Source organism: Salvelinus sp. IW2-2015, unplaced genomic scaffold, assembly GCF_002910315.2.
Source record: "Salvelinus sp. IW2-2015 unplaced genomic scaffold, ASM291031v2 Un_scaffold1126, whole genome shotgun sequence".
In the NCBI taxonomy this organism is placed as follows: Eukaryota; Metazoa; Chordata; class Actinopteri; order Salmoniformes; family Salmonidae; genus Salvelinus; species Salvelinus sp. IW2-2015.
Window position 1 is genome coordinate 91,915 of NW_019942740.1, and position 27,583 is coordinate 119,497.

Here is a 27,583-nt window from a genome sequence, read left to right on the forward strand (position 1 = left end):
TGGACTGCACCCTAGAGGGGTATAGACTTCCATTTTGGTACGCGGCAGTGAGTGTTATGGGCTTTTGTTACCTGGAAAGAACACTGCTAATCAGTAGGCTTCACTTGTAAAGTAGACCCAGGCTCACTTTAAACATAAATATCCTGGTCAAGTTAGAATAATGAAAGTCTGATAAGTTGAACATCTACTATAATACACTGCTCAAAAAAATAAAGGGAACACTTAAAACAACACAATGAACTCCCAAGTCAATCACACTTCTGTGAAATCAAACTGTCCTTAGGAAGCAACACTGATAGACAATAAATGTCACATGCTGTTTGTGCAAATGGAATAGACAACAGGTGAAATATATAGCGAATTAGCAAGACACCCAATAAGGAGTGGGTTCTGTCAGGTTGACCACAGACCACTTCTCAGTTTTCATGGCTTCTGGCTGATGTTTGGTCACTTTTGAATGCTGGCGGTGCTTTCACTCTAGTGTAGCCATGAGACGGAGTCTACAACCCACACAAGTGGCTCAGGTAGTGCAGCTCAATCCAGGATGACACATCAATGCGAGCTGTGGCAGAAGGTTTGCGTGTCTGTCAGCGTAGTGTCCAGAGCATGGAGCGCTACAAGAGACAGGCCAGTACATCAGGAGACGTGGAGATGCCGTAGGAGGGCAACAACCCAGCAGCAGGACGCTACCTTCCACCTTTGTGCAAGAGGAGCAGGAGGAGCACTGCCAGACCTGCAAAATGACCTCCAGCAGGCCACAAATGTGCATGTGTCTTGCTCAAACGGTCAGAAACAAGCTCCATGAGGGTGGTATGAGGGCCCATGTCCCAAGTGGGGTTGTGCTTACAGCCCAACACCGTGCAGGACGTTTGGCATTTGCAGCGAACACAAGATTGGCAATTTCGCCACTGGCGCCCTGTGTTCTTCAACGATGAAGCAGGTCCACACTGAGCACATGTGACAGACGTGACAGAGTCTGGAGACGCCGTGGAGAACGTTCTGCTGCCTGCAACATCCTCCAGCATGACGGAAGGCATTGATGCTATGGACTGGCCCGCCCGTTCCCCAGACCTGAATCCAATTGAGCACATCTGGGACATCATGTTCGCTCCATCCACCAACGCCACGTTGCACCACAGACTGTCCAGGAGTTGGCGGATGCTTTAAGTCAGGTCTGGGAGGAGATCCCTCAGGAGACCATCCGCCACCTCATCAGGAGCATGCCCAGGCGTTGTAGGGAGGTCATACAGGCACTGGAGCAACACACACTACTGAGCCTCATTTTGACTGTTTTAAGGACATTACATCAACGTTGGATCAGCCTGTAGTGTGGTTTCCACTTTAATTTTGACTGTGGCTCCAAATCAGACCTCCATGGGTTGATAAAATTGATTTCCATTGATAATTTTTGTGTGATTTTGTTGTCAGCACATTCAACTATGTAAAGAAAAAAGTATTTAATAAGAATATTTCATTCATTCAGATCTAGGATTGTGTATTTTAGTGTTCCCTTTAATTTTTTTGAGCAGTGTATATAGATTCTTAGTTTAAACTGGGGCCATCTTAGTGTCACTCTTCAAATGATTCCTCCTTTTAAAAGGTCTCGGGAAAGCCTTTGATAATGATGTGGAAGTCTTCATAATGATGTGGAAGTCTTGATACTGATGTGGAAGTCTACTGATGTGGAAGCTTGATACTGATGTGGAAGTCTTGATACTGATGTGGAAATCTTGATACTGATGGTGGAAGTCTTGATAATGATGTGGAAGTCTATGATACTGATTGGAAGTCTTGATAATGATGTTGGAAGTCTACTGATGTGGAAGTCTGATAATGATGTGGAAGATCTACTGATGTGGAATCTGTGAATATTGATCTTGATACTGATGTGGAAGTCTTGATACTGATGTGGAAGTCTTGGAATACTGATGTGTGGAAGTCTTGATACTGATGTGGAAGTCTTGATATGATGTGGAAGTCTTGATAACTGATGTGGAATTCCAATTGAATAATGATGTGGAAGTCTTGATGATGATGTGAAAGTCTTGATAATGATGTGAAGTCTTGATAATGATGTGAATCTTGATACATGATGTGAAGTCTTGATAATGATGTGGAAGTCTTGATACTGATGTGGAAGTCTGATAACTATGTGAAGTCTATGATAATGATGGAAAGTCTTGATACTGATGTGGAAGTCTGATACTGATGTGAAAGTCTGATAATGATGTGGAAGTCTTGATAATGATGTGGAAGTCTTGATAACTGATGTGGAAGTCCTTGGATAATGATGTGGAAGTCTACTGATGTGGAAGTCTTAGAATGATGAGTGTGGAAGTCTTGATACTGATGTGGAAGTCTTGATACTGATGTGGACAAGTCTTGATACTGATGTGGAAGTCTTGATACTGATGTGGAAGTCTTGATACTGATGTGGAAGTCTTGATACTGATGTGGGAAGGTCTTGATACTGATGTGGAAGTCTTGATACTGATGTGGAAGTCTATGTGATACATGATGTGGAAGTCTACTTGATGTGGGAAGTCTTGATACGGATGTGGAAGTCGACTGATGTGGAAGTCTTGATACTGAGTGGAAGTCTTGATAATGAGTGGAACTTGATACTGATGGAGTCTATGATACTGATTGGAAGTCTTGGATATCGATGTGGAAGTCTTGATAAATGATGTGGAAGTCTACTGATGTGGAAGTCTTGATACTGATGTGGAAGTCTTGATAATGATGTGAAGTCGTGAATACTGATGTGGAAGTCTGATAATGATGTGGAGTTACTGATGTGGAATCTTGATACTGATGTGGAAGTGTTGATAATATGTGGGAAGTCTACTGATGTGGAAGTCTTGATAATGATGTGGAAGTCTTGATACTGATGTGGAAGTCTTGATACTAGATTTGAAGTCTTGATACTGATGTGGAAGTCTTGATACTGATGTGGAAAGTCTTGATACTGATGTGGAAGTCAGTGGAAGTCTACTGATGTGGAAGTCTTGAAACTGATGTGGAAGTCTTGATACTGATGTGAAGTCTTGATACTGATGTGGAAGTCTACTGATGTGGAAGTCTACTGATGTGGAAGTCTCTGATTAACTTGATGTGTGGAAGTCTTGATAATGATGCGAAGTCTCTGATAATGATGCGAAGAAGTCTTGATTATGATGAGTGGAAGTCTGTATGATACTGATGTGGAAGGCTTGTATCTGATGTGAAGTTCTTGATACTGAATAGTGGGAAGTCTTGATATGATGTATCTTGATTGTGGAAGTCTTGATAATGATGTGGGAAGTCTACTGATGTGGAGAGTCTGTCATGACTGATGTGGGAAGTTTGATAATATGTGGAAGTCATACTGATGTGGAAGTCTTGATAATGGATTGGAGTCTTGATACTGATGTGGGAAGGTCTTGATACTGATGTGAAGTCTTGATACTGAATGTGGAAGTCTTGATACTGATGTGTGAAGTCTTGATACTGATGTGGAAGTCTACTGATGTGGAAGTCTACTTGTGGTAAGTCTTGATACTGATGTGGAAGTCTTGATACTGATGTGAAGTCTTGATATGTGTGGGAAGTCTATCCTGATGTGGAAGTCTACCTGATGTGGAAGTCTTGATACTGATGTGGAAGTCTTGATAATATGCGGAAGTCTTGATAATGATGCGAAAGTCTTGATAATGATGTGGAAGTCTTGATACGGATGTGGCAAGTCTTGTGTACTGATGTGGAAGTCTTGATACTCGAATGCGTGGAAGTCTTGATAGTGATGTGGAAGTCAGTTGATATTAGTGAGAGTCTCACATGAGGGGAGGAGGTCTTTAGTACGTAGATCAGGAAGCTCTTGTGCTAGTAATGACTGGTGGTGGAAGATCCTGATACCTGATGTCGCCACAATGTTGCTTAATACCTATGACTGCAAAGATCTATTGATACTGATGTGAAGTCTTCAAAGTACTGATGTGGAAAGTCTCTTGGGATAGAATGAGCGTCGTACTTTGTGTGAAGGCTACTGAGGTGGATCTTGAGTACTGTATTGTGTGGAGCATTACTAGTGATTGGCGAGGACACAATTCTGTCCCATTCAAAATCCTATTTTCCCTAAACCCTAACCAAAAACCTATTATATACACTAACACTAGCTCCTAACCCTAAACCTAACACTAGCTCCTAACCCTAAACCTAACACTAGCTCCTAACCCTAAAACTAACACTAGCTCCTAACCCTAAAACTAACCCTAGCTCCTAACCCTAAACCTAACACTAATTCTAACCTTAACCCTAAACCCCCTAGAAATAGCATTTGACCTTGTGGGTACCACAAGTATAGTTAAACACGTCCATACACACACACACACACACACACAAACAAACACACACACAAACAAACACACACACACACACCAATGTGGTACATAGAATATGGAAGTGTTTCATTCAGAGCTATAGTTTACTCAGTGTAAACTCCACTCCAGCATATTCAGGTCTGTTATAAACTCATCCACTGCATCATCACCGTCATCACTCATCCATACCGAATGTCTCAGTGTGTGACCTCTTCGGTACCGAATGTCTCAGTGTGTGACCTCATCGGTACCGAATGTCTCAGTGTGCGACCTCATCCATACTGAATGTCTCAGTGTGTGACCTCATCGGTACCGAATGTCTCAGTGTGTGACCTCATCGGTACTGAATGTCTCAGTGTGTGACCTCATCGGTACCAAATGTCTCAGTGTGTGATCTCATCCGTAGCGAATGTCTCAGTGTGTGACCTAAATCCGTACCGAATGTCTCAGTGTGTGACCTCATCTGTACCGAATGTCTCAGTGTGTGACCTCATCAGTAGCGAATGTCTCAGTGTGTGACCTCATCCATAGCGAATGTCTCAGTGTGTGACCTCATCCATCCAGAATGTCTCAGTGTGTGACCTCATCCATACCAAATGTCTCAGTGTGTGACCTCATCCATACCAAATGTCTCAGTGTGTGACCTCATCCATACTGAATGTCTCAGTGTGGGACCTCATCCATCCCGAATGTCTCAGTGTGGGACCTCATCCATACCGAATGTCTCAGTGTGGGACCTCATCCATACCGAATGTCTCAGTGTGGGACCTCATCCATCCCGAATGTCTCAGTGTGTGCCGCTGCCAGCCGCTGTGTTTTCCCTTTTGTAATGTTCTGAACAGAAGATAAACTCTGCTTGCATCCCAAATTGTACCCTAATGGCATTATAGCCCTATGGGCCCTGGTCAAAAGTAGTGTACTATAAAGGGAATGGGTGGTCCATTTGACATGGTCCATTTGGCACATGATGATATCATTGAAAGAACAACAATTCCTTTTCGTAACAAGGTTAGACTCACCACAGATGAGTCATTATCAATCACTCAGGCCAGGAAGTAAAGTAAATTGTTAACAGCTGTTCTGGTGCCTGCTGGGAAATGAAGTCAATTCACACATACTATAATGGTTTCAGTTTCAGTGTTGCACTAATTTCCTTCTCGGATTATCCTGACTACCCTGGGGACAGGGAAATGGAGAAGAACATGGGGTAGAGAAAGAGATTAACAGAGAGTGAGAGAGTGGAGAGAAGGAGAGGAAAGTAAACAGAGAGAGTGATAGGAGACTGAAAGAGAGAGAAGAGAGGAAACTGAGAGGAAGAGGAGAGGGGACTCAGAGGAAAGAGAAAGAGAGAGTTGAGTTTGAGACAAAGAGAGAGAGAGAGAGAGAGAGAGAGGACTGAGCCAGAGGAAGAGACACAGAGAGAGAGAGGACTGAGGCAGAGAAGCAGAGAGAGAGGACTGAGGCAGAGAGAGGACTGAGGCAGTTATCGATTCAAAATGGAGATGTATGGATAAACCACTTCTCCACTTAGAATCAACTGTTAAAGACTACCAGKAGGCATTGGATTCTCCAATTACATTGAATGAACTACAGGACAAAAGAACCAAACCCTTCAACCCAAAAAGGCCTGTGGTGTTAATGGTATCCTAAATGAAATGATCAAATATACAGACTACAAATTCCAATTGGCTATACTTAAACTCTTTAACATTAGCCTCAGATCTGGCGTATTCCACAAAAGTGGAGAGAAATTTAACCCCAATAACTACTGTGGGATATGCATCAACAGCAACCTTGGGAAAATGCTCTGCATTAACATTAACAGCAGACCCGTACATTTCCTCAGCAAAAACAATGTACTGAGCAAATGTCAAATTGGCTTTTTACCAAATTACCGTACGACAGACCACGTATTCACCCTGCACACCCTAATTGACAAACAAACAAACAAACCAAAACAAAGGCAAAGTCTTCTCATGCTTCGCTGATTTCAAAAAAGCTTTCGACTCAATTTGGCACGAGGGCCTGCTATACAAATTGATGGAAAGTGGTGTTGGGGGAAAAACATACAACATTATAAAATCCATGTACACAAACAACAAGTGTGCGGTTAAAATTGGCAAAAACACACACATTTCTTTCCACAAGGCCTTGGGGTGAGACAGGGATGCAGCTTAAGCCCCACCCTCTTCAACACATATATATATATATATATATATATATATATATATATATATATATATATCAACAAATTGGCAAGGGCACTAGAACAGTCTGCAGCACCCGGTCTCACCCTACTAGAATCTGAAGTCAAATGTCTACTGTTTGCTGATGATCTGGTGCTTCTGTTCTCAACCAAGGGGGGCCTACAGCAGCATCTAGATCTTCAGCACAGATTCTGTCAGACCTGGGCCCTGACAGGAAATCTCAGTAAGACAAAAATAATGGTGTTCCAAAAAAGGTCCAGTTCCCAGGACCACGAATACAAACTCCATCTAGACAGCATTGTCCTAGAGCCCACAAAAAACGATACATACCTTGGCTTAAACATCAGCGCCACAGGTAACTTCCACAAAGCTGTGAACGATCAGAGAGGGCCATCTATGCCATCAAAAGGAACATACAATTCGACATAACAATTAGGATCTGGCTAAAAATACTTGAATCAGTTATAGAACCCATTGCCCCTTATGGTTGTGAGGTCTGGGGTCCACTCACCAACCAAGAATTCACAAAATGGGTGAAACACCAATTTGAGACTCTGTATGCAGAATTCAGCTAAAATATTCTCAGTGTACAACATAAAACACCAAATAATGCATGCAGAGCGGAAATAGGCCYATACCCACTAATTATAAATCCAGAAAAGAGACGTTAAATTCTACAACCACCTAAAAGGAAGCTATTCCCAACCTTCCATTACAAAGTGTTATAGTTGTTTTGCTGGGAAGTAGATGGTCATTCTTCCCTGTCCTCAGTGATTCTTCACAGAACAAAGAGACAGGATGTAATTTATAACCCCCAACCCTAGTCTGTGGTTGACCAATTAAAATTCCTTGCAGTAAAATTTGGCCATTGGCCAAATAACAAGTATCCTGTTTCAGGCTCAATGTATAGATAATTCGAACCAATGAAAATGTGCCACACGTAGCTATGAGTCCAGCACTGAATCTCCTACACAGATATTGAACTGAAAAACAACGAACACAAACAGACCCCACAGAGCCCCAGGACCCAACCAAAGATAATTACTTGACACATTTGAAAGAATTTACAAAAAAACAGAGCAAACTAGAATGCTATTTGGCCCTCAACAGAGAGTACACAGTGGCAGAATACCTGACCACTGTGACTGACCCAAAATGAAGAACATCTTTGACTATGTACAGACTCAGTGAGCATAGCCTTGCTATTGAGAAAGGCCGCCGTAGGCAGACCTGGCATTCAAGAGAAGCCAGGTCTGCCAGGTCTATATAGCACTTCTGAATAAACTACCTTCTTATTTATCATCACTCATAAATATTCTAATTCTATTTCCTAAAACCAGGTCTCAAGCATGGATTACACTTGAGGACCATGCAATTTCTACATGGCTGCCTTTTCCTGTTACGCTCCTCGCCTATGGAATAGCCTGCAGACTAAACTTAAACTTGAGACTCTTGTCCCCCTGTTGCCCATTTTAAATATTTATTGGAGGATTTTAATTTTTGTATTGCTTGTAACTGTTTCAGGTAATGCAAGTTCTTGTGCTGTTAGGGGAATAACCTATGTGTAAATGTAATAATCTGCTGCTGTATTTTTTTGTTGTTGTGTTATCTGTGATCGTTTTGTTTGTCTTGTGTAGTTTCTTAATCATTGTACCTAAACTGTATGTGTAACATGTATACGCAGGGCCCAGCTGTAAAAGAGACCTTGGTCTCAGTCTGTGTTCCTTGTTGAATAAAGGTATAATATGTTCACATTGCCCACAAAATGAGGTGGAAACTGAGCTGCACTTTCTAACCTGCCCAATGTATGACCATAGAGACACATATTTCACTCAGATTACACAGACCCACAAAGAATTCAAAAACAAATCGGGGAAAAAATTACATTTAAAAAACAAAGTACATTACAATAATATATTTCACAGTATAAGGACTGAATYCTGAGTTTAGGCTAGACCAGATACATCTTCAATTAGCACTGAGGTGTGAAGTGAGAGGTGTCGAGGCCTTTGGGCCCAACAAGTGTCAGGAGTCTTTGAAGCCCCCTCCCGCTGTTCAAAGATCTCCACTGGTATTTTCTACAAGAAATCTGCCTCCAGAAATAAAAGCTTCTCCCGTTGCCRGCTGCACTGCTGCTTGGATTCCACCTGYCGATCTGTTCACTGTCTGCCCTGGCCTGTCTCCCCCTCCCCTGGCCTGTCTCCCCCTCCCCTGGCCTGTCTCCCCCTGTCTGGTACAGGTACCTCCACCACACTCACACCTCTGTCCCGAGCTTTCGCTCACCTCCAGCACACACGCACTGTTGGGGCGAGTGACTCTGAAGTTACAATGGCTAGCCCCAAGTTGTTATATATTTTAAAAAAATGCTTGTGCATTTAGCTATTTTGGTATTTGCCTCACGACTCCTGTATGTTTTGTTGACTATGAACTTCCTTGTTTACCCAACCGTGGGACAGACGGTTTGTTCCCACACTCGGGACTCTGACTCTCTATTGGTTACACAGACTTTTGGCCTCCCATCCTATTCTAACCACCTCTCGCCGGCTTTGTATTCKTGTTACCGGATGAAATTGCWGTWRYATATGATCTWGTTGCCATCTAATGCACATTCCGATGTCATAAATCAGCACTGCAGAACTCTCCCTGTCCTCTGCCGTGCCTTGATTGTATTACTGCTGATGATATCTGGAAATGTGCAAGTACTCCTTGGCCCATCTACAGCTGCTAGCCCCAATTCTGACTTGTGCTCTGATATCTGATTCACTGATTTCTGCTCTAGTAAAAGCCTGGGATTTCTGCACGTTAACACTAGAAGCTTATTACCTAAAATGGATCAACTGAAAGTGTGGGTTCACAGCTCCAATCCAGATGTGTTGGCCATTACTGAGACGTGGTTAAGAAAGATTGAATACTGATATTAACCTTTCTGGTTATAACCTTTTTCTGCAAGACAGATCTTCCAAGGATCACCTTCAGTGCTTGATTGTCTCCACCAAGTCTCTGCCAAAACAATTTGATTTGCTGGTTTTAACCTCTCTGGGATCGCGGGACGCTTGCGTCCCAACAGCCTGTTAAAATGTAGAGCGCCAGATTTYAAAAAAAATCTATAAAATCAAACTTTATTAAATTACACATATAAGATACCAAATTAAAGCTACACTCGTTGTGAATCCAGCCAACATGTCAGATTTCAAAAAGGCTTTTCGGCGAAAGCATAAGATGCTATTATCTGATGATAGCACAATGTCAACAAAGAGAGTGTAGCATATTTCAACCATGCCGGCGCTACTCAAAACGCAGAAATAAAATATAAAACATGCATTACCTTTGACGAGATTCTTTTGTTGGCACTCCAATATGTCCCATAAACATCACAAATGGTCATTTAGTTCGATTAATTCCGTCCATATATATCCAAATTGTCCATTTATTTGGCGCCGTTGTACCAGGAAAAACAGCCTTCAATTTGCGCAAAATCACGACAAAATATCTAAAAAATTACCTCTAAACTTTGCCAAAACATTTCAAAGTACTTTTGTAATACAACTTAAGGTATTTGTAAACGTTAATAATCGATCAAATTGAAGACGGGTCAATCTGTTTTCAATACAGGATATCAACAAACTCACGGTACTTTTCAAGTCTTGCTCAACTCTCAAACATAAACACACGACTTCACTCCACTTCCGGGTCAATATCTTTCTCATTTTACTAATGAAAAACCTTAACCTTTTTCCATASAATGGCGACATCCAGTGGAAGCAGTAGAAACTGCGTGGAGAGTGATTAYAATTCTGGTTTMCCCATGAATACCCATTGAACATACAGGAACTTAACAATAAAAAAGTTAGTCCTCAGGGTTTTGACTGCTATATAAGTTCTGTTATACTTACAGATATGATTCAAACAGTTTTAGAAACTTCAGAGTGTTTTCTATCCAAATCTACTAATAATATGCATATCTTATATTCTGGGGATGAGTAGCACGAAGTTGAAATTGCGCACGCTATTTTTCCCTAAGTGAAAACTCTGCACCCTATCCTCAAGAAGTTTTAAACATTAAACTTTCAAATATCTCTTTGTTGACTGGTGCTATCATCCTCCGTCAGCATCGGCCTGTAACCTACCTTCCCTAAGCTCTCTCCTGGCCCCTGACACTAAGTCTGAATTTGTCCTACTAGGTGACCTAAATTGGGACTTAAACCATCTGACCAAATCCTAAAGCAATCGGACTCCCTAAATCGTTCTCAGATTATTACCAATCCCACAAGGTATGACTCCAAACCCCCAGAAAAGGCTACTCTCCTCGATGTTATCCTCACAAATAATCCTGATAGGTATCAGTCTGGTGTTTTCTGTAGTGACCTTAGTGATCACTGTTTTACGGCCTGTGTTCGTAATGGCTGCTCAGTGAAAAGACCTGTCCTGATTTGTCGTAGACGCTTGGCAAAAAAWWTTAATGAGCAAGCCTTCCTTCATGATCTGACGCTTGGACCTTCTTTTTCAATATWTTCAGTATTGTAAACAAACACTCCCCCATAAAGAAAATGAGGATTAAAAACAGGTTCAGCCCCTGGTTCGACAGGTTTCTCCACCTCAATAATTGCATTTGATGAAAGGCTCGGCACACGCATACTCAGGCTGACTGGCTCTCGTTCAGGCAAATGAAAAATAAGTGCACTCAGGCTATCCGGAAGGCCAAAGTTATTTACATTAAGGAGCAGTTCTCTCTCTGTGGGTCTAACCCCAAGAAGTTCTGGAAAACGTTTAAACCCTCCTCGTCACAGCTGCCCATGTCCCTTAATGTTGATGATGTGGTTGTTACTGACAAGAAGCACATGGCTGAGCTCTTTAATCACCACTTCATTAAGTCAGGATTCCTATTTGACTCAGCCATGCCTCCTTGCCCGTCCAACATTACCTCATCTCCCACCCCTTCTAATGCGACTATCCCCGAGGCTTCTCCCTCTTTTTCCCCTGCCCCACAAAATAATTCTCCCTGCAGGCAGTCACCTGAGTCCGAGGTGCTAGAGGAGCTCCTGAAACTTGACCCCCAAAAAACCATCTGGGTCAGATGGTTTAGACCCTTTCTTCCTAAAGGTTGCGACCCCTATCATCGCCAAGCCCATCTGACCTTTTTAACCTGTCTCTTCTCTCTGGGGAAGTTCCCATTGGTTGGAAGGCAGCCAAGCTAACTGTTATATATCTATTTCTATGTTGCCCTGTTTATCAAAAGGGTTGGAACAACTTGTCAATAATCAACTGACTGGCTTTCTTGACATCTATAGTATTCTCTCGGGTACGCAATCTGGTTTCCGCTCAGGTTATGGATGTGTCACTGCAACCTAAAAGGTCCTCAATTATGTCACCATTGCGCTTGATTCTAAGCAATGCTATTTTTATTGACTTGGCCAAAGCTTTTGATACGGTAGAACATTCCATTCTTGTGGGCTGGCTAAGGAGTATTGGTGTCTCTGAGGGGTCTTTGGCCTGGTTTGCTAATTACCTCTCTCAAAGAGTGCAGTGTATAAAGTCAGAAAATCTGCTGGCTCAACCACTGCCTGTCACCAAGGGAGTACCTCAAGGCCCGATCCTAGGCCCCGCGCTCTTCTCAATTAACATCAACAACATAGCTCAGGCAGTAGGATGCTCTCTGATCTATTTATATGCAGATGATACAGTCCTATACTCATCTGGCCCCTCCCCAGATTTTGTGTTCAACGCTTTACAACAAAGCTTTCTTAGTGTCCAACAAGCTTTCTCTACCCTTAACTTTGTTCTGAACACTTCCAAAACAAAGGTCTCCCCAAAGGTGTGATTACTACCTCTGAGGGTTTAGAGCTTGAGGTAGTCACTTCAAATSAAATCAAATTTATTTATATAGCCCTTCTTACATCAGCTGATATCTCAAAGTGCTMTACAGAAGTACTTGCTGTATAGAAGTACTTCATACAAGTACTTGGGAGTATGGCTAGACGGTACACTGTCCTTCTCTCAGCACATATCAAAGCTGCAGGCTAAAGTTAAATCTAGACTTGGTTTCCTCTATCGTAATCGCCCCACTTTCAGCCCAGCTGCCAAACTAACCCTGATTCAGATGACCATCCTACCCATGGTAGATTACGGAGACATAGTTTATAGATCGGCAGGTAAGGGTGCTATCGAGCGGCTAGATTCGGCCATCAGATTTGCCACTAATGCTCTTTACAGGACACATCACTGCATTCTATACTCCTCTGTAAACTGGTCATCTCTGTATTCCCGTCGCAAGAACCCTTGGTTGATGCTTATTTATAAAYCCCTCTTAGGCCTCTCTCCCCCTATTTAAGATATCTACTGCAGCCCTCATCTTCCACATACAACACCCATTCTGCCAGTCACATTCTGTTAAAGGCCTCTAAAGCACACACATCCCTGGGTCGCTCGTCTTTTCAGTTCACTGCAGCTAGCGACTGGAACGAGCTGCAAAAAACACTCAAACTGTACAGTTGAATCTCAATCTCTTCATTCAAAGACTTAATCATGGACACTCTTACTAACAGTTGTTGCTGCTTTGCGTGATGTATTGTTGTCTCTACCTTGTTGACCTTTGTGCTGTTGTCTGTGCCCAATAATGTTTCTACCATGTTTTATGCTGCTACCATGTTGTGTTGCTACTATGTTGTTGTTGTGTTGTCATGTGTTGCTACCTTGCTATGTTGTTGTCTTAGGTCTCTCTTTATGTAGTGTTGTGTTGTCTCTCTTGTCGTAATGTATGTTTTATCCTATATTTATATAATTTTTTTTAAATCCCAGGCCCCCGTCCCTGCAGGAGGCCTTTTGCCTTTTGGTAGGCCGTCATTGTAAATAAGAATTTGTTCTTAACTGACTTGCCTAGTTAAATAAAGGTGAAATAAAATAAAGTAAAAAGCCTTGCTATTGAGAAAGCCAGCCCAAAGGCTGACCTGGCTCTCAAGAGAAGACAGGCTATGTGCACACTGCCCACAAAATGAGGTGGAAACTGAGCTGCACTTCTTAACCTCCTGCCAAATGTATGACCATATTAGAGACACATATTTCCCTCAGATTACACAGACCCACAAAGAATTTGAAAAAAAAATCTAATTTGGATAAACTCCCATATCTATTGGGTGAAATACCACAGCGTGCCATCCACGCAGCAAGATTTGTGACCTGTTGCCACAAGAAAAGGGCAACCAGTGAAGAACAAAAACCACATTTGTAAATACAACCTATATTTATGTTTTATATATTTTCCCTTTTGTACTTTACTTAACTATTTGCACATCATTACAAACACTGTATATATACAGTGGGGGAACAAGTATTTGATACACTGCCGATTTTGCAAGTTTTCCAAACTTACAAAGCATGTAGAGGTCTGTAATTTTTTATCATAGGTACACTTCAACTGTGAGAGACGGAATCTAAAACAAAAATCCAGAAATCACATTGTATGATTTTAAAGTAATTCATTTGCATTTTATTGCATGACATACAGTAAGTATTTGATCACCTACCAACCAGTAAGAATTCCGGCTCTCACAGACCTGTTAGTTTTTCTTTAAGAAGCCCTCCTGTTCTCCACTCATTACCTGTATTAACTGCACCTGTTTGAACTCGTTACCTGTATAAAAGACACCTGTCCACACACTCAATCAAACAGACTCCCAACCTAACCTCTCCACAATGGCCAAGACCAGAGAGCTGTGTAAGGACATCAGGTATAAAATAGATTATTTCTATGCTATAGCATTTCTTAATATTCCTTTGGCTTTGATGCCTCATGATTGAGTATTGCTCTGTTCAAGTAGTCTGTGATATTGCTGTGGTCTGATAGGGTGTCAGTGGGCTGAACTGTGAACGCTCTGAGAGACTCTGGGTTGAGGTCAGTGATAAAAGTAGTCTACAGTACTACTGCCAAGAGATGAGCTATAGGTGTACCTACCATAGGAGTCCCCTCGAAGCCTACCATTGACTATGTACAGTTGAAGTCGGAAGTTTACATACACTTAGGTTGGAGTCATTAAAACTTGTTTTCAACCACTCCATAAATTTCTTGTCAACAAACTATAGTTTTGGCAAGTCGGTTTGGACATCTACTTTGTGCATGACAAAAGTAATTTTTCCAACAATTGTAGATTGTAGACCTCCACAAGTCTGGTTCATCCTTGGGAGCAATTTCCAAAATGCCTGAAGGTACCACGTTCATCTGTACAAACAATACTATGCAAGTATAAACACCATGGGACTTTGCAGCCATCATACCGCTCAGGAAGGAGACGCGTTCTGTCTCCTAGAGATGAACATACTTTGGTGTGAAAAGTGCTAAATCAATCCCAGAACAACAGCAAAAGTACCTTGTGAAGATGCTGGAGGAAACAGGTACAAAAGTATCTATATCCACAGTAAAATGAGTCCTATATCGACATAACCTGAAAAGCCGCTCAGCAAGGAAGAAACCACTGCTCCAAAACCACCATAAAAAGCCAGACTACGGTTTGCAACTGCAGATGGGGACAAAGATCATACTTTTTGGAGAAATGTCCTCTGGTCTGATGAAACCAAAAATAGAACTGTTTGGCCATCATATGACCCTGTTTGTGGGGGAAAAAGGGGAGGCTTGCAAGCCCAGAACACCATCCACAACCGTGAAGCACAGGGGTGCAAGATCATGTTGTGGGGTGCTTTGCTGCAGGAGGGACTGGTGCACTTCACAAAATAGATGGCATCATGAGGCAGGAAAATTATGTGGATTATATTGAAGCAACATCTCAAAACATCAGTCAGGAAGTTACAGCTTGGTCGCAAATGGGTCTTCCAAATGGACAATGACCCCAAGCATACTTCCAAAGTTGTGGGAAATGGCTTAACGACAAAAAAGGTCCAAGTATTGGAGTGGCATCCACAAAGCCCTGACCTCAATCCTATAGAAAATGTGTGGTGCAGAACTGAAAGCGGGTGCGAGCAAAGGGCCTACAAACCTGACTCAGTTTACACCAGCTCTATGTCAGGAGGAATGGGACAAAATTGACCCAACTTATTGTGGGAGTTTTTTGTGGATGGCTACCCAAAACGTTTGACCCAAGCTAAACAATTTAAAGGCAATGCTACCAAATACTATTTGAGTGTTTGTAAACTTCTGACCCACTGGGAATGTGATGAAAGAAATAAAAGCTGAAATAAATCATTCTCTCTACTATTATTCTGACATTTCACATTCTTAAAATAAAGTGGTGATCCTAACTGACCTAAGACAGGGAATTTTTACTAGGATTAAAAGTCAGGAATTGTGAAAAACTGAGTTGAAATGTATTTGACTAAGGTGTATGTCAACTTCCGACTTCAACTTGTAACGACAGCCTTCCTCCTCTTCGTCTGAAGAGGTGTAGCAGGTATCGGACCAAGACGCAGCGTATTCCGTGTTCAACATGATTTTAAATAAAGAGACGAATAACGTGAACACTATACAAATACAAAAATAACAAACGTGGCAAAACGAAACAGTCCTATCTGGTGCAGAGAAACACAAAGATAGGAAACAACCACCCACAAATCCCAACACAAAACAGGCTACCTTAATATGGTTCCCAATCAGAGACAATGACAAACACCTGCCTCTGATTGAGAACCACATCAGGCCAATTGACAATCCCCACATAGAAACAGAAAAACATAGAATGCCCACCCAGCTCACGTCCTGACCAACACAAAACAAGGAAAAACKCKCAAGAACTATGGTCAGAACGTGACACAACTGTACATACTCAGCGTTCGAAAGAGCTGCAGGAGTTGTGACCTGTTTTTGTTGTTTATGTTGTCATAGTTGTGCCTAGGGGGGCATATGGGGGAGGTAATGCTGTCACCTCCAGGTAGGTGTGTGTGTCCCTGTGTGCTGAGGGTGTCAGATTCTTGTCCGGTTCTGGCATTTAGGTCGCCACAGACTAGTACATGTCCCTGGGCCTGGAAATTATTKTAGTGGGGGGATATAGGTAGCACACAGGAGGACATTTTTCTCTGTTAAGATAATTTCCTTTTGAATTTCGAGCCAAATGTAAAATGTTCCTGTTTTGATTAAGTTAATGGAGTGAGTTAGGTCTGCTCTATACCAAATTAGCATATTCCCTGAGCCCCTTCCCTGTGTCACACTTGGCAGTTTGGTGGATGGGACTACCAGCTCTCTATAACCTAGAGGGCAACCAGTGGGTCCATCTCCTTTATACCATGTTTCTTGTAGGATGACAATGTCTGTATTTCCAATTTCTTTGATGAAGTCCAGGTTCCTGCTCTTTAGGCCAAAGGCAGATGACCTCAGGCCTTGGATGTTTCAGGATGAGTTAGTGAAGGCTTTGTGTTCCATAAAGTGTCCAATGTTGTCCAATGTTGCATCTGGTACATGCCATTGGCTTGGTCTTGTGTAAGAGTGGGGGTTGGGCCTGTTTACCCGCTCACAGCCTCGGCGTATGTGTGACGTCCATGTTGAGGCCCTCTTTGCATGGGTGTGGTGCATGGAGTGGGCAGGAGGGGCATAGGTCTGATCTGAGGGTGCCTAAATGGGGTGTGGGCATAGTTGACTTGGGGGTGTGTTGATTGGTGGGGGTGTGTATGTGGCTGGTGGTGTTGTGGTCTGGATGTAGGTCCTCTAGGCGTGGGTCCTCTATGTGAAGGGGGGGGGGTCCCGCAGGTCTGGGAGAGAGTCTCGCTGGTCTGGGCAGGGTGTCTATTGATCTGTTGCTCCTGTTTGAAGTATTGGGGCTGCGTTTGAGAGTGATGTCCTTTAGAGTCCGGGCGAAGGTGGACACTGCTGCCTTGTAGAGGTGGACCTGGTCATAGAGGCTGTTCAAGTCCAGGGTGGAGTGGTGGACCAGGAAAACATTTGGTTTTGAGGGACAGTCACGGGAAATACTTGCGTTTACCCGCTGTATGGTAGCAGGGTGGAGATAACCACTTGTGCGTTGGGGAAAGTAGAAGAAGCTTTTTCAATCACTCCCTTCAGTGCTGTGGCCATCCTTTCCTGCTGTGTTCTCAGGTCGTCTGTGCCTGTGTGTATTATTATATGGCTGGGTGAACCTAGTTGGTCCTCAGACAGAAGGTCTAGGGGGCGGACTGGGTGGTATTATTATATTCTGGTGAGACCTAGGATTGGTCCTCAGACTAGCAGTACTAGCAGCCGACATCACCAGGCTGGTATTATTATATGAGCTGGGTGAACCTAGGTTGGTCCTCAGACAGAGAAGGGTCTAGGGCAGGGGTGTTTATGTATTTATAGCTGGGTTGACCTTAGTGGTCCTCAGACAGAAGGTTCGTAGGGCTAGCTCCGGATGTATCTATTATATGGCTGGAGTGAACCTGAGTTGTCCTCAGACAGAAGGTCTAGGGAGGCTGGGTGTATTATTAGATTGGCGGGGAACCTAGTTGGTCCTCAGCCCCCGAGAGGTCTAGGGGCGGCTGCCGTGTAATTATTATATGCTGGGGAACCCATAGCTTGGTCCGCAGACAGCAAGGGTCATAGACGGCAGGCTGCCGGTGTATTATTGATAATGCTGGAAGTGAACCTAGTTGGTCTCAGACAGAGGTACTCGGGCGCAGAGTTTCAGACACACTGTTTGGGACAAATATTTTGTTAAATTTCCATTTGAGTCCATAAGGAAACAATCTGTGTTCTGTAGTGTTTGTCCTCAGTGGGGTGTGGGGGGGTTGTCAGGAGGGCTATCAGGTGGCTGACAGGGGATGGATCAGAGGGGGTGAGAACCCCTGGGCTTGGGGCTTTCTGTCATTTGTCTGTTCATGCTGTGGACGTCGACGCCATGGTCAGGGGTCTGGTGTGGACTGTTCCTGCTGTGGGTCGAGACTTTTGTCGGGAGCTTGAGGTGGGCTGTGTCGCTTGAGTTCTAATGATGCGGGGGTGGCGCCTCCCCCTCCACCCTCTCCCCAGCAGTCTGCTCTCTCCTCTAGTGCTCGTGTTCTTTTCGCTGCTCTTGATTTTATATTGTTGAAGTTGTCTGCAACCCACAGTCCAGAGTTGCAAATATGTTTAATTAAATTCAATATCAATTTGCTTTATTCGGCATGACGTACAATGTACATATTGCCAAAGCTTACTTTTGGATATTTAACAATATTAAGAAAAAGAAATCAAAATATGATCAACGGCATAACAGTAACAACAATAACCAAGGGTCAAAATAACCATACATTGAACAATAAGCATACAGTAGAGGACATGTGCAGGTTGATTGGTCTGTCAGACACTGTCCRTCATCTTATGGCAGGCAGCAATGTAGTGCGCTGCCAACCCACAGCTCCCTGCGTCCTCCCCCAACAGGACGGGTAGCCTACTCTCATCAGAGAGGTCTTTGAAACCTTGAATAAGGGTTTCAAATTTGGGGAAATGACACTCTCTAATTGTTTTATATTTATAAACATTTTGTCAGGAAATGCAGCTCCGTCTCAGGTTCTGCTGTGGTGCAGTGGTTGCACAGCCTTTCCTCTACAGGGAGACAGGTTTTCCTGTGTCTACCCTTCTCAATGGCAAGGCTGTGCTCTCTGAGCCTGTACTTTGTCAAGGTTTTGACCATGGTCAAATAGTTTGCCATGGTGTACTGTTGATTTAGGGCCAGATAGCACTGCATTTTGCGTTGTGCTTGTGTTTCCCAATAAGCAATGTCGTTTTTGTTTGACTGTGTTGTAGTTTGGTTTATTCTGATTGATTGGATGTTCTGGTCCTGAGGCTTCATTGTGTTAGTAGAACAGGTTTGTGAACTCAGGACCAGCTGGATGAGGGGACTCTTTTCTTTGCTCAGCTCTTGGCATTGCAGGGCTTGGTAATGATATGAGAGGGGGTCACTGTATTTTAGATGTTTCCAAAACTTAATTTCTCTTTTGAGTTTTTATTATTAGTGGATATTGGCCTAATTCTGCCCTGCATGCATTGTTTTTAGTTGTCCTCTGGACATGTAGGAGAATCTTACAGAACTCTGCATGCAGAGTTTCAATGGGATGTTTGTCCCATTTGGTGAAATCTTGTTTTGCAAGTGGACCCCACACCTCGCTGCCATAAAGTGCAATTGGTTCAATGACACATTCAATTAGTTTTATCCAATTTGAATTWGTTTTTTAATGGCGTAGAATGCCCTGCGTGCTTTCTCTCTCAGTTCATTCACTGCCTCATTAAGGTGTCCAGTTAAGCTTATTTTTAAACCTAAGTAATTGTAGTGTGTGCAGTACTCTATATATTTTGTAGCAATTGAGAACTTTGGTCTAATTCCCTGAGATCTGGATCTTCTCTGGAAAATAATTATTTTAGTATTTTTGGGGTTTACTGCCAGGGCCCAGGTCTGGTAGTACTGCTCTAGCAGGTCCAGGCTCTGCTGTAGGCCATGTGCTGTGGGTGACAGCAGGCATAGGTCATCTGCGAAGAGTAGGCATTTAACATCTGAATTGTGGAGACTAACACCCGGGCTGAGGATTTTTCTAGAATAGTGGCCAATTCATTGATGTAAATATTGAAGAGTGCAGGGCTCAGATTGCAACCCTGGCGAAGGCCCCGCCCCTGGATAAAGAATTCTGCTATTTTCTTGACAATTTTAATGCTGCACGTATTGCCAGTATACATTGATTTAATTATGTCATGTTTTACCCCCTACACCACTTTCAATAACTTTGTAGAACAGTCCTGTATGCCAAATAGAATCAAAMGCTTTTTGGAAGTRGATAAAGCAAGRGTATATTTTGGTATTATTTTGGTGGACATGTTTATCTATCAGGGTGTGTAGGGTGTAAATATGACCAGTCGTGCGATGTTTTGGTATAAATCCAATTTGGATTTTACTCAAGACATTGTGCTTATTAAGGAAGTTTAGAACTCTTACATTGATAATACTACAGAAAACCTTCCCCAGGTTACTGTTCACACAAATGCCTCTGTAATTGTTAGGGTCAAATTTGTCTCCGTACTTAAAGATTGGGGTTATGAGTTCTTGATTCCAGAAATAACCTACACTCAGGATCAAATTAAACAGTTTTAATATAGCCAATTTAAATTTTGCACTAGTGAGTTTGAGCATCTCATTTAGGATGCCATCAGGTCCGCATGCCTTTTTAAATTTGAGGGCCGGAAGTTTCTTATAGAGCTCCTGGTCAGTAATTGGGGAGACCAATGGATTTTGATTGTCCTTTATATCTTTTTCTAATCTATTCAACTTCTCATGAATTTAGCATTGCTCTGCGTTTGTGTCAATTTGAATGGTGTTGAAGAGTGTTTTAAAATGGGTTGTCCATATGTCACCATTTTGTATCGCTAATTTTGCCAGAAGTTGTTTGTGTTTATGGACTCCTCAATTAGTGTCAGCTGCTTGCTGTTGTACTGTGCTTTTTAAGTTCTGAGTGTACGTTTATAGAGTTTTAAAGTCTCACAGTAATGAAGGCGTAATTCACCATTATTTGGGTCTCTGTGCTTTTGGTTGGATAGTGTTCTAAATGTTTTCCTTATAATTTTACAATCTGCATCAAACCAGTTGTCATCTGTGATCTTTTTTGTTTTGTTTTTTATCAATTTCAATTGTGCTTCTTTTGCCGTTTGCCTGAATATATAGTTGATGTTTTGTACTGCTAGATTGATGCCTTCTTTACTGTGAGTGAATGTGGTATCCAGAAGGTTATCTAAGAGTGTTAGGATATTTTGGTTACAGGTTGCTTTCTGGTATTCTTCTGTGTTGTTTTGGGCCCATCTGTATGAATTTCTGATGTTGTACAGCTTACTGGGCTGTGAATGTGTGGTTGTTTCCATGTCTGTTCTTTTGAGGAACAACGTAATTTGGCTGTGATCAGACAGAGGTGTTAGTGGCTTGACAGTGAATGAGCTGAGAGAGAAAGGGTCAATGTCTGTAATCATATAGTCTACTGTGCTGTGGCCAAGAGGTGAGTAATAGGTGAATCTCCACAAAGAGTCCCCCGTAACCTACCATTGACAAAGTAAAGTATGTCTCTGTCCACCTCCAGTACATACTCAAAGGTTAACTTCATTTTGGGTCAGTCACAGTGGCCAGGTATTCTGCCACTGTGTACTCTCTGTTTAGGGCCAAATAGCATTCTAGTTTGCTATGTTTTTTTGTAAATTCTTTCCAATGTGTCAAGTAATTATCTGTTTGTTTTCTCATGATTTGGTTGGGTCTAATCTGTCCTGGGGCTCTGTGGGGTCTGTTTGTGTTTGTGAACAGAGCCCCAGAACCAGCTTTATCTCTCTCTCTCCCTCTGCCCCTGTCTCTATTTTTCCCCCTCTCCCCTTCTCTCCATCACTCTCTCTTTCTCTGTCTGTCTCCTCTCCTTCTGACCTAGTCTTCATCCATCTCCTTTACAGTATATTTTTCCTCTCCCTTTTCTCTCCCTCCCTCCCTTCTCTCCCTTCTCTCTCTCTCTCTCTCTCCCTCCCACTCATCTCTCTCTCTCTCTCTCCCTTCTCTCACTCTCTCTCCCTTCTCTCTCTCTCTCTCTCCCTTCTCTCTCTCCCTCTCTCTCTTCCTCTTCCCCTCTCCCTTCTCTCTCCCTCCGTCCCTTCTCGCTCCCTCTGCCAGTCTCCTCTACTTCTGACCCAGTCTACCTCTCTCTCTCCTTCTCCTCCTCTCCCTCTCTGTCCTTTCCCTCTGTCCAGGAGAAGCGTCTGTCAGTGAGGCTAGAGGTCGTCAGTGATCACCTACGCCGTATGCCCAGTCTCCACAAGACCCCACAATGACTCAGTAAAACTGCCTCTAAAATTGGTGTTAGGAGGTCAACATCCACCTATTCTATTTTAATTATATTAACGACTCTGTAGGCAAATCATTAGCCAACCATATGTCTTCCTTAGCTGCAGTTATTCCACCTCCCTAAAACCCTCCACCACATCAACCCTCAACCTTGACCTGCCAGCTGGTTTTCAACCCCAAAAAACCCAACCCCCAAACTTGACCTGCCAGCTGGATTTCCTTCAGGAATCCGAGGGGAACCATTTGGAATTACGAACAAAGTGTCTTTTAATTGGCCATATGGTACAACATCTCCCTCCTCTCTCCACCCAGAGGAAGCAAGGGATGAGGAGAGAGAAAGCAAGGGATGAGCCAGATTAGTTACTAATGAAGGTAGGTAGGTAGTCGCTAGTGGCCAAACTGTCTTTCCTCCTTCAGCTAAATGGCACAACTGTCTGGTTTAGACCAGGGAGGGTTTAGACCAGGGAGGGTTTAGACCAGGGAGGGTGTAGACCAGGGAGGGTGTAGACCAGGGAGGGTGTAGACCAGGGAGGGTGTAGACCAGGGAGGGTATGAATGTGAAATGATGTTGGCTGGTGTAGCACACACACACTGTGACACAAACACACTCACACACTGTGACTAATGTCACATTCTAAACAACTGGGAGACTGGAAACTAACTCTGACTGGGAAGAATGGATTTGAACGGTCATCCAACTGGGAACTCAGGCCTCTTTCTAGAACTCTGACTTTCCCACCTGAAGATCACTGACGTCATGATTTGACCTGGTATTTTTCAGAGTTCCCAGTTGTTTTGAACACAGCAACACACACACACACACTATAACACACACACCGTGACATACACACACACTACTGTCAAAGTGATATACAGAATATAAATGATGTTGGTCGATGCAGTGGTAACGTTACTATTTTATTCATGATATAGCCCTGTGTGTGTGGCACTTACACTGAGTGTACAAAACATTAAGAACACCTGCTCTTTCCATGACATAGCTTTCACTTGGATTCACCTGGTTAGTCTATGAGCCCTTATTGATGTCACCTGTTAAATCCAATTCTATCCGTGTAGATAAAGGGAAGAAACCCGATTTTAAAAAGGATTGTTAAGCCTTGAGACATGGATTGTGTGCCATTCAGAGGGTGAATGGGCAAGACAAAATATTTAAGTGCCTTGAAACGGGGTATGGTAAAAGGTGCCAGGCGCACCAGTTTGAGTGTGTCAAGAACTGCACCGCTGCTGGGTTTTTCCACGCTCAACAGTTTCCCATGTGTATCATGAARGGTCCACTACCCAGAGGACATCCAGTGGACGAAAATGGGTCGTTGATGAAAGAGGACACGATGGGCTACAGTTAGTCYATTGACAATCTAGTACAACATTACCATAAGAGAATGTACAACTCATCGTACCTTGACATTAATGGGGAGTGGCAGCCGACGACCTTACAGAGTTCCACTTCTTTCAGCAAAAYAAATAGAAAATGGGCTAAAGAACAAACACTGGAGAATTTGAGAAATATTTGCCTGGTCTGATGAATCCCAGTTCGTGCTTTTTCACGCTGGTGGGAGGACTAGGGTATGGAGAAAACCACGAGTACATGCATCCATCATGCCGCGTGTCGACATTACAGGCTGGTGATGGTGTTGGGTGTGTTTTCATGGCACACATTGGGCCTTTTGATAAAAGTGGAGCAAAGTTTGAATGCCACAAGATATCTGAACATCACTGTCAGTCAGGTGCATCCCTTCATGGCAGCAATGTATCCATGTGTATATTGAGCATCCGTGGGATGAGATGGAACAAGCTAGTCATAGTAGAGATCCACTCCCAGCCAACTTAACACAACTGTGGGAAGCATTGGATTCAACATGGGCCAGCATCCCTGTGGAACGCTTTGGACACCTTGTAGAGTCCATTCCCTGTGGAACGCTTTGGACACCTTGTAGAGTCCATTCCCTGTGGAATGCTTTGGACACCTTGTAGAGTCCATTCCCTGACCAACGGAGGCTGTTCTGAGGGCAAAGGGGGGTGCAACTCAATACTAGGAAGATGTTCCTAATGTTTTGTACACTCAGTGTATATAATCACAAACTTGAAAAGCTATTTAAGACCAGGTGCTGGGATTATAGCAAAAGGAACCATATAGGCCTAAGACAACTATATGTCTCCTAGTGAGTCTGTCAGACATCCGTAGTCTAACATACTTAACTATTCCCTTTACTAAATCCACTTAAACAACTGATTGTGACATGGCGTCAACCAGTTGCCTAACCTAAAGGGCATTATTAAAGAAGGTTTATAGTGTTTTATGTGGGAAATCACTTACGGTAGAAGATGTACTGCGTGAAGTTGGACCAGACTTTCTCGGGTGCGTAATGGCTGATGGAAGAGGCGGTGAGCGACGAGTTACAGGCGACGATGTGGAACCCGCTCTCCGACAGCATGTCAAAGGCCCGCTCCAAGTGACGGAACCGGAGGAAGAACCGGGAGGTGTACCTGTCCGCAGGCCTGTCCGCGTCTCGGCTCTCATTCAGGGTGTTTCCAAACACCTCTTTGGCGAGGCCGATCCTTCCGCTGATGAAGATTCTGGGTACTGCTTTTTGGGATTTGGGGTCAATATGGTTGTCCTTGCCTCCCGGTGCCGCACACGTGCCTTTGAAACAGACGGTTATGTATCCATACCTCCGGTCCAGAGAGTAGGAGGAATATATCCTCTGGTCGCTGACTAGCGACGCGTCGTCGAAATCACTGTGAAAAGGGTCGTCCTGAAACTGTTTAGATTCCTCGGAAGCCAACAGTTTGACCAGTTTGGGGAGTTCAAAGTATTCCGCTTCCCGTTTTAACCTTCCTTTCTCTGGGAAGTGGTCCGGTAGAACGACCTGCTTATCTCGCAGATAATCCAATACATATCGGAACAGAAAACCATCTCTGTCGATAAAATAACGTCCCCGGAGGTCCCGTGCCAAATCATTCGAGGACCCCTTCTTGGTGGAGAATAACCGTCCCAGTAAGGAATTGGGGATGCTTGTTAAAGTATGGAGACGAGTATAGTATACCTGACCTCCTACGTTTAGTTCAATAACATCAGACGGCGGGTTTTGCACCGACCCTGTTTCTTTAGCCGGCTGGGTTTTACAATTCTCACTCAGTGCCATTTTTTTATTCATGCACAAAACCAAATCCCGGTCACCGTTAGGCGCGCAGATGTTTCCGAAAAAGTTTTCAATCTATATGGGATGAAATAGCATGTCTTCTGTGTGCTGATTAGGTCTACATACCAAGGACACCGTTGACCACCATTTACAAACCTCCCCAACATTATTCAAGACAAGTGCTGTAAAAAAAAAACTCAGGTGCCTCAGTTAAGCCGCGCGTGAAATGCCTGCCGATCGTGCATGTCTTCTGTTGAATGAAATCGATCAGCGCATCCAACGAATGCATAATTTTACACACGTCCATTGCTATGTCCTATTGCTGTGTGTCCATTGATTTAATCCTACAGTGAAATCAAAGTGAAATCACCATTATTCCATCATCAATTGAACAAATGATTCAATATCTCTGCACTTCAGTCCGTTCTGGATAAAAATGTCAAACTTCTTTGATTCTGCAAGGCAAGCTCCTGTCCTTGTTTTTTTTTAACGGTCCAATGTAACTTCATCTGCCCGAAGCAACTGCACGTTCGCTGTTCACTGAGACCGTGCTGAAATTGCCATGCGCGTGCAGTTATTTTCTTAAAGTGAAAATGGGAATCTGGACGCCAGTGAAGCGCGCTCCCATCTCTCCGTCTCCAAACTGCTGTGCAGAGAGGAGAACAGATGTAACGGCCAGGCTTGACACTGGAGTGAAGAAGGTTAACGTGAGGATTCTCCAGCGGTGCGCGGGGGAAAAACATCATGGGGAGTAACGTCTTACATCATTATCTGAAAGGAAAATGACATTTGAAAACGTGTGACGTAGAGTAGATTAACCTACATTCTGAATGACTTTCAGAAAATAGATGAACATTCTGCAAAGTAGCCTAATAGGCGATGATAACATGTGACGTTGAATTTAATTAGGGGATTTGCATTTGCTTAAACTTATCAGGTGAATAATTAAAAATCATGAATTATATTATTTGCTAAAAGAAAATACCCACACCTTATGTTTCTTTGCTCCCCATTATTTATCTATGCAAATTAATAATGTCTTAATTGTCAATCACTAGCTATTATTCCACGTTGTGAAGTTGAGCTGCCCTATGGGGGTACCGTGATTGGACTGGGTGAGTGGGCGTCCCTTCAGCACCATGGACAGGTATCGTTCCGCCATTGGAATGAGTGCGCAGCCCATTGTCTGCACATGCGAAGGCTTTCAAACCTTAATGGTGGCAGTGCACGAATACTTAGGCCTACTTGTCACAGTAATTATCTTTAAATAGGTCATATGTTGCAATGCATGTCGGCCTTTTCCAACATGCTATCTTGTTTGCTCTTTAAGGGCTGGCTTGGACGAGTTAAATACACACAGAATACCACACATTAGGAACACCTTCCTAATATTGAGTTGCACGCCTCCCCTTTTGCCCTTAGAACTGCCTCATTTCGTCAGGGCATGGAATCTGCAAGGTATTGAAAGCGTTCCACAGGGATGCTGCTTGCCCATGTTGACCCCAATGCTTCCCACAGTTGTGTCAAGTTGGCTGGATGTCCTTTGGGTGGTGGACCATTCTTGATACACACGGGAAACTGTTGAGCGTGAAAAACCCAACATCGTTGCAGTTCCTGGCACAAACGGGTGCGCCTGGCACATACTACCATACCCCGTTCAAAGGCACTAAAATATTGTGTATTTTCCATTCACCCTCTGAATGGCACACATACACAATCCATGTCTCAATTGTTTCAAGGCTTAAAAATCCTTCTTTAACCTGTCTCCTCCCCTTCATCTACATTGGTTGATGTGGATTTAATTAGGTGACATCAATTAGGCATCATAGCTTTCACCTGGATTCCCCTGGTCAGTCTGTCATGGAAAGAGCATGTGTTAAAAAACCTCTACAGGATCGTGTTTAGTAGGCCTGTACACTTTAATAGGCCTATTCTCTTTAGTAGGCCTGTACTCTTTAGTAGGCCTGTATTCTTTTAGTAGGCCTGTACTCTTTAGTAGGCCTATTCTCTTTAGTAGGCCTGTACTCTTTAGTAGGCCTATTCTCTTTAGTAGGCCTGTACTCTTTAGTAGGCCTGTACTCTTTAGTAGGCCTGTACTCTTTAGTAGGCCTGTA

The 27,583-nt window shown here is 43.2% G+C and overlaps 1 protein-coding gene across 1 annotated transcript in view; it reads right to left on the bottom strand.

Moving 5' to 3' along the window:
• The window catches only part of LOC112069819 (BTB/POZ domain-containing protein KCTD16-like), a 60,806-nt gene extending 34,661 nt beyond the window's left edge, over positions 1–26,145 (bottom strand). The window contains exon 1 of the mRNA XM_070438707.1: positions 24,644–26,145. Within this exon, the coding sequence (XP_070294808.1) occupies positions 24,644–25,484 (841 nt within the window). The 5' untranslated portion in view covers positions 25,485–26,145. The remainder of the gene's footprint in view (positions 1–24,643) is intronic.
• Between the last annotated feature and the right edge of the window lie 1,438 nt (positions 26,146–27,583).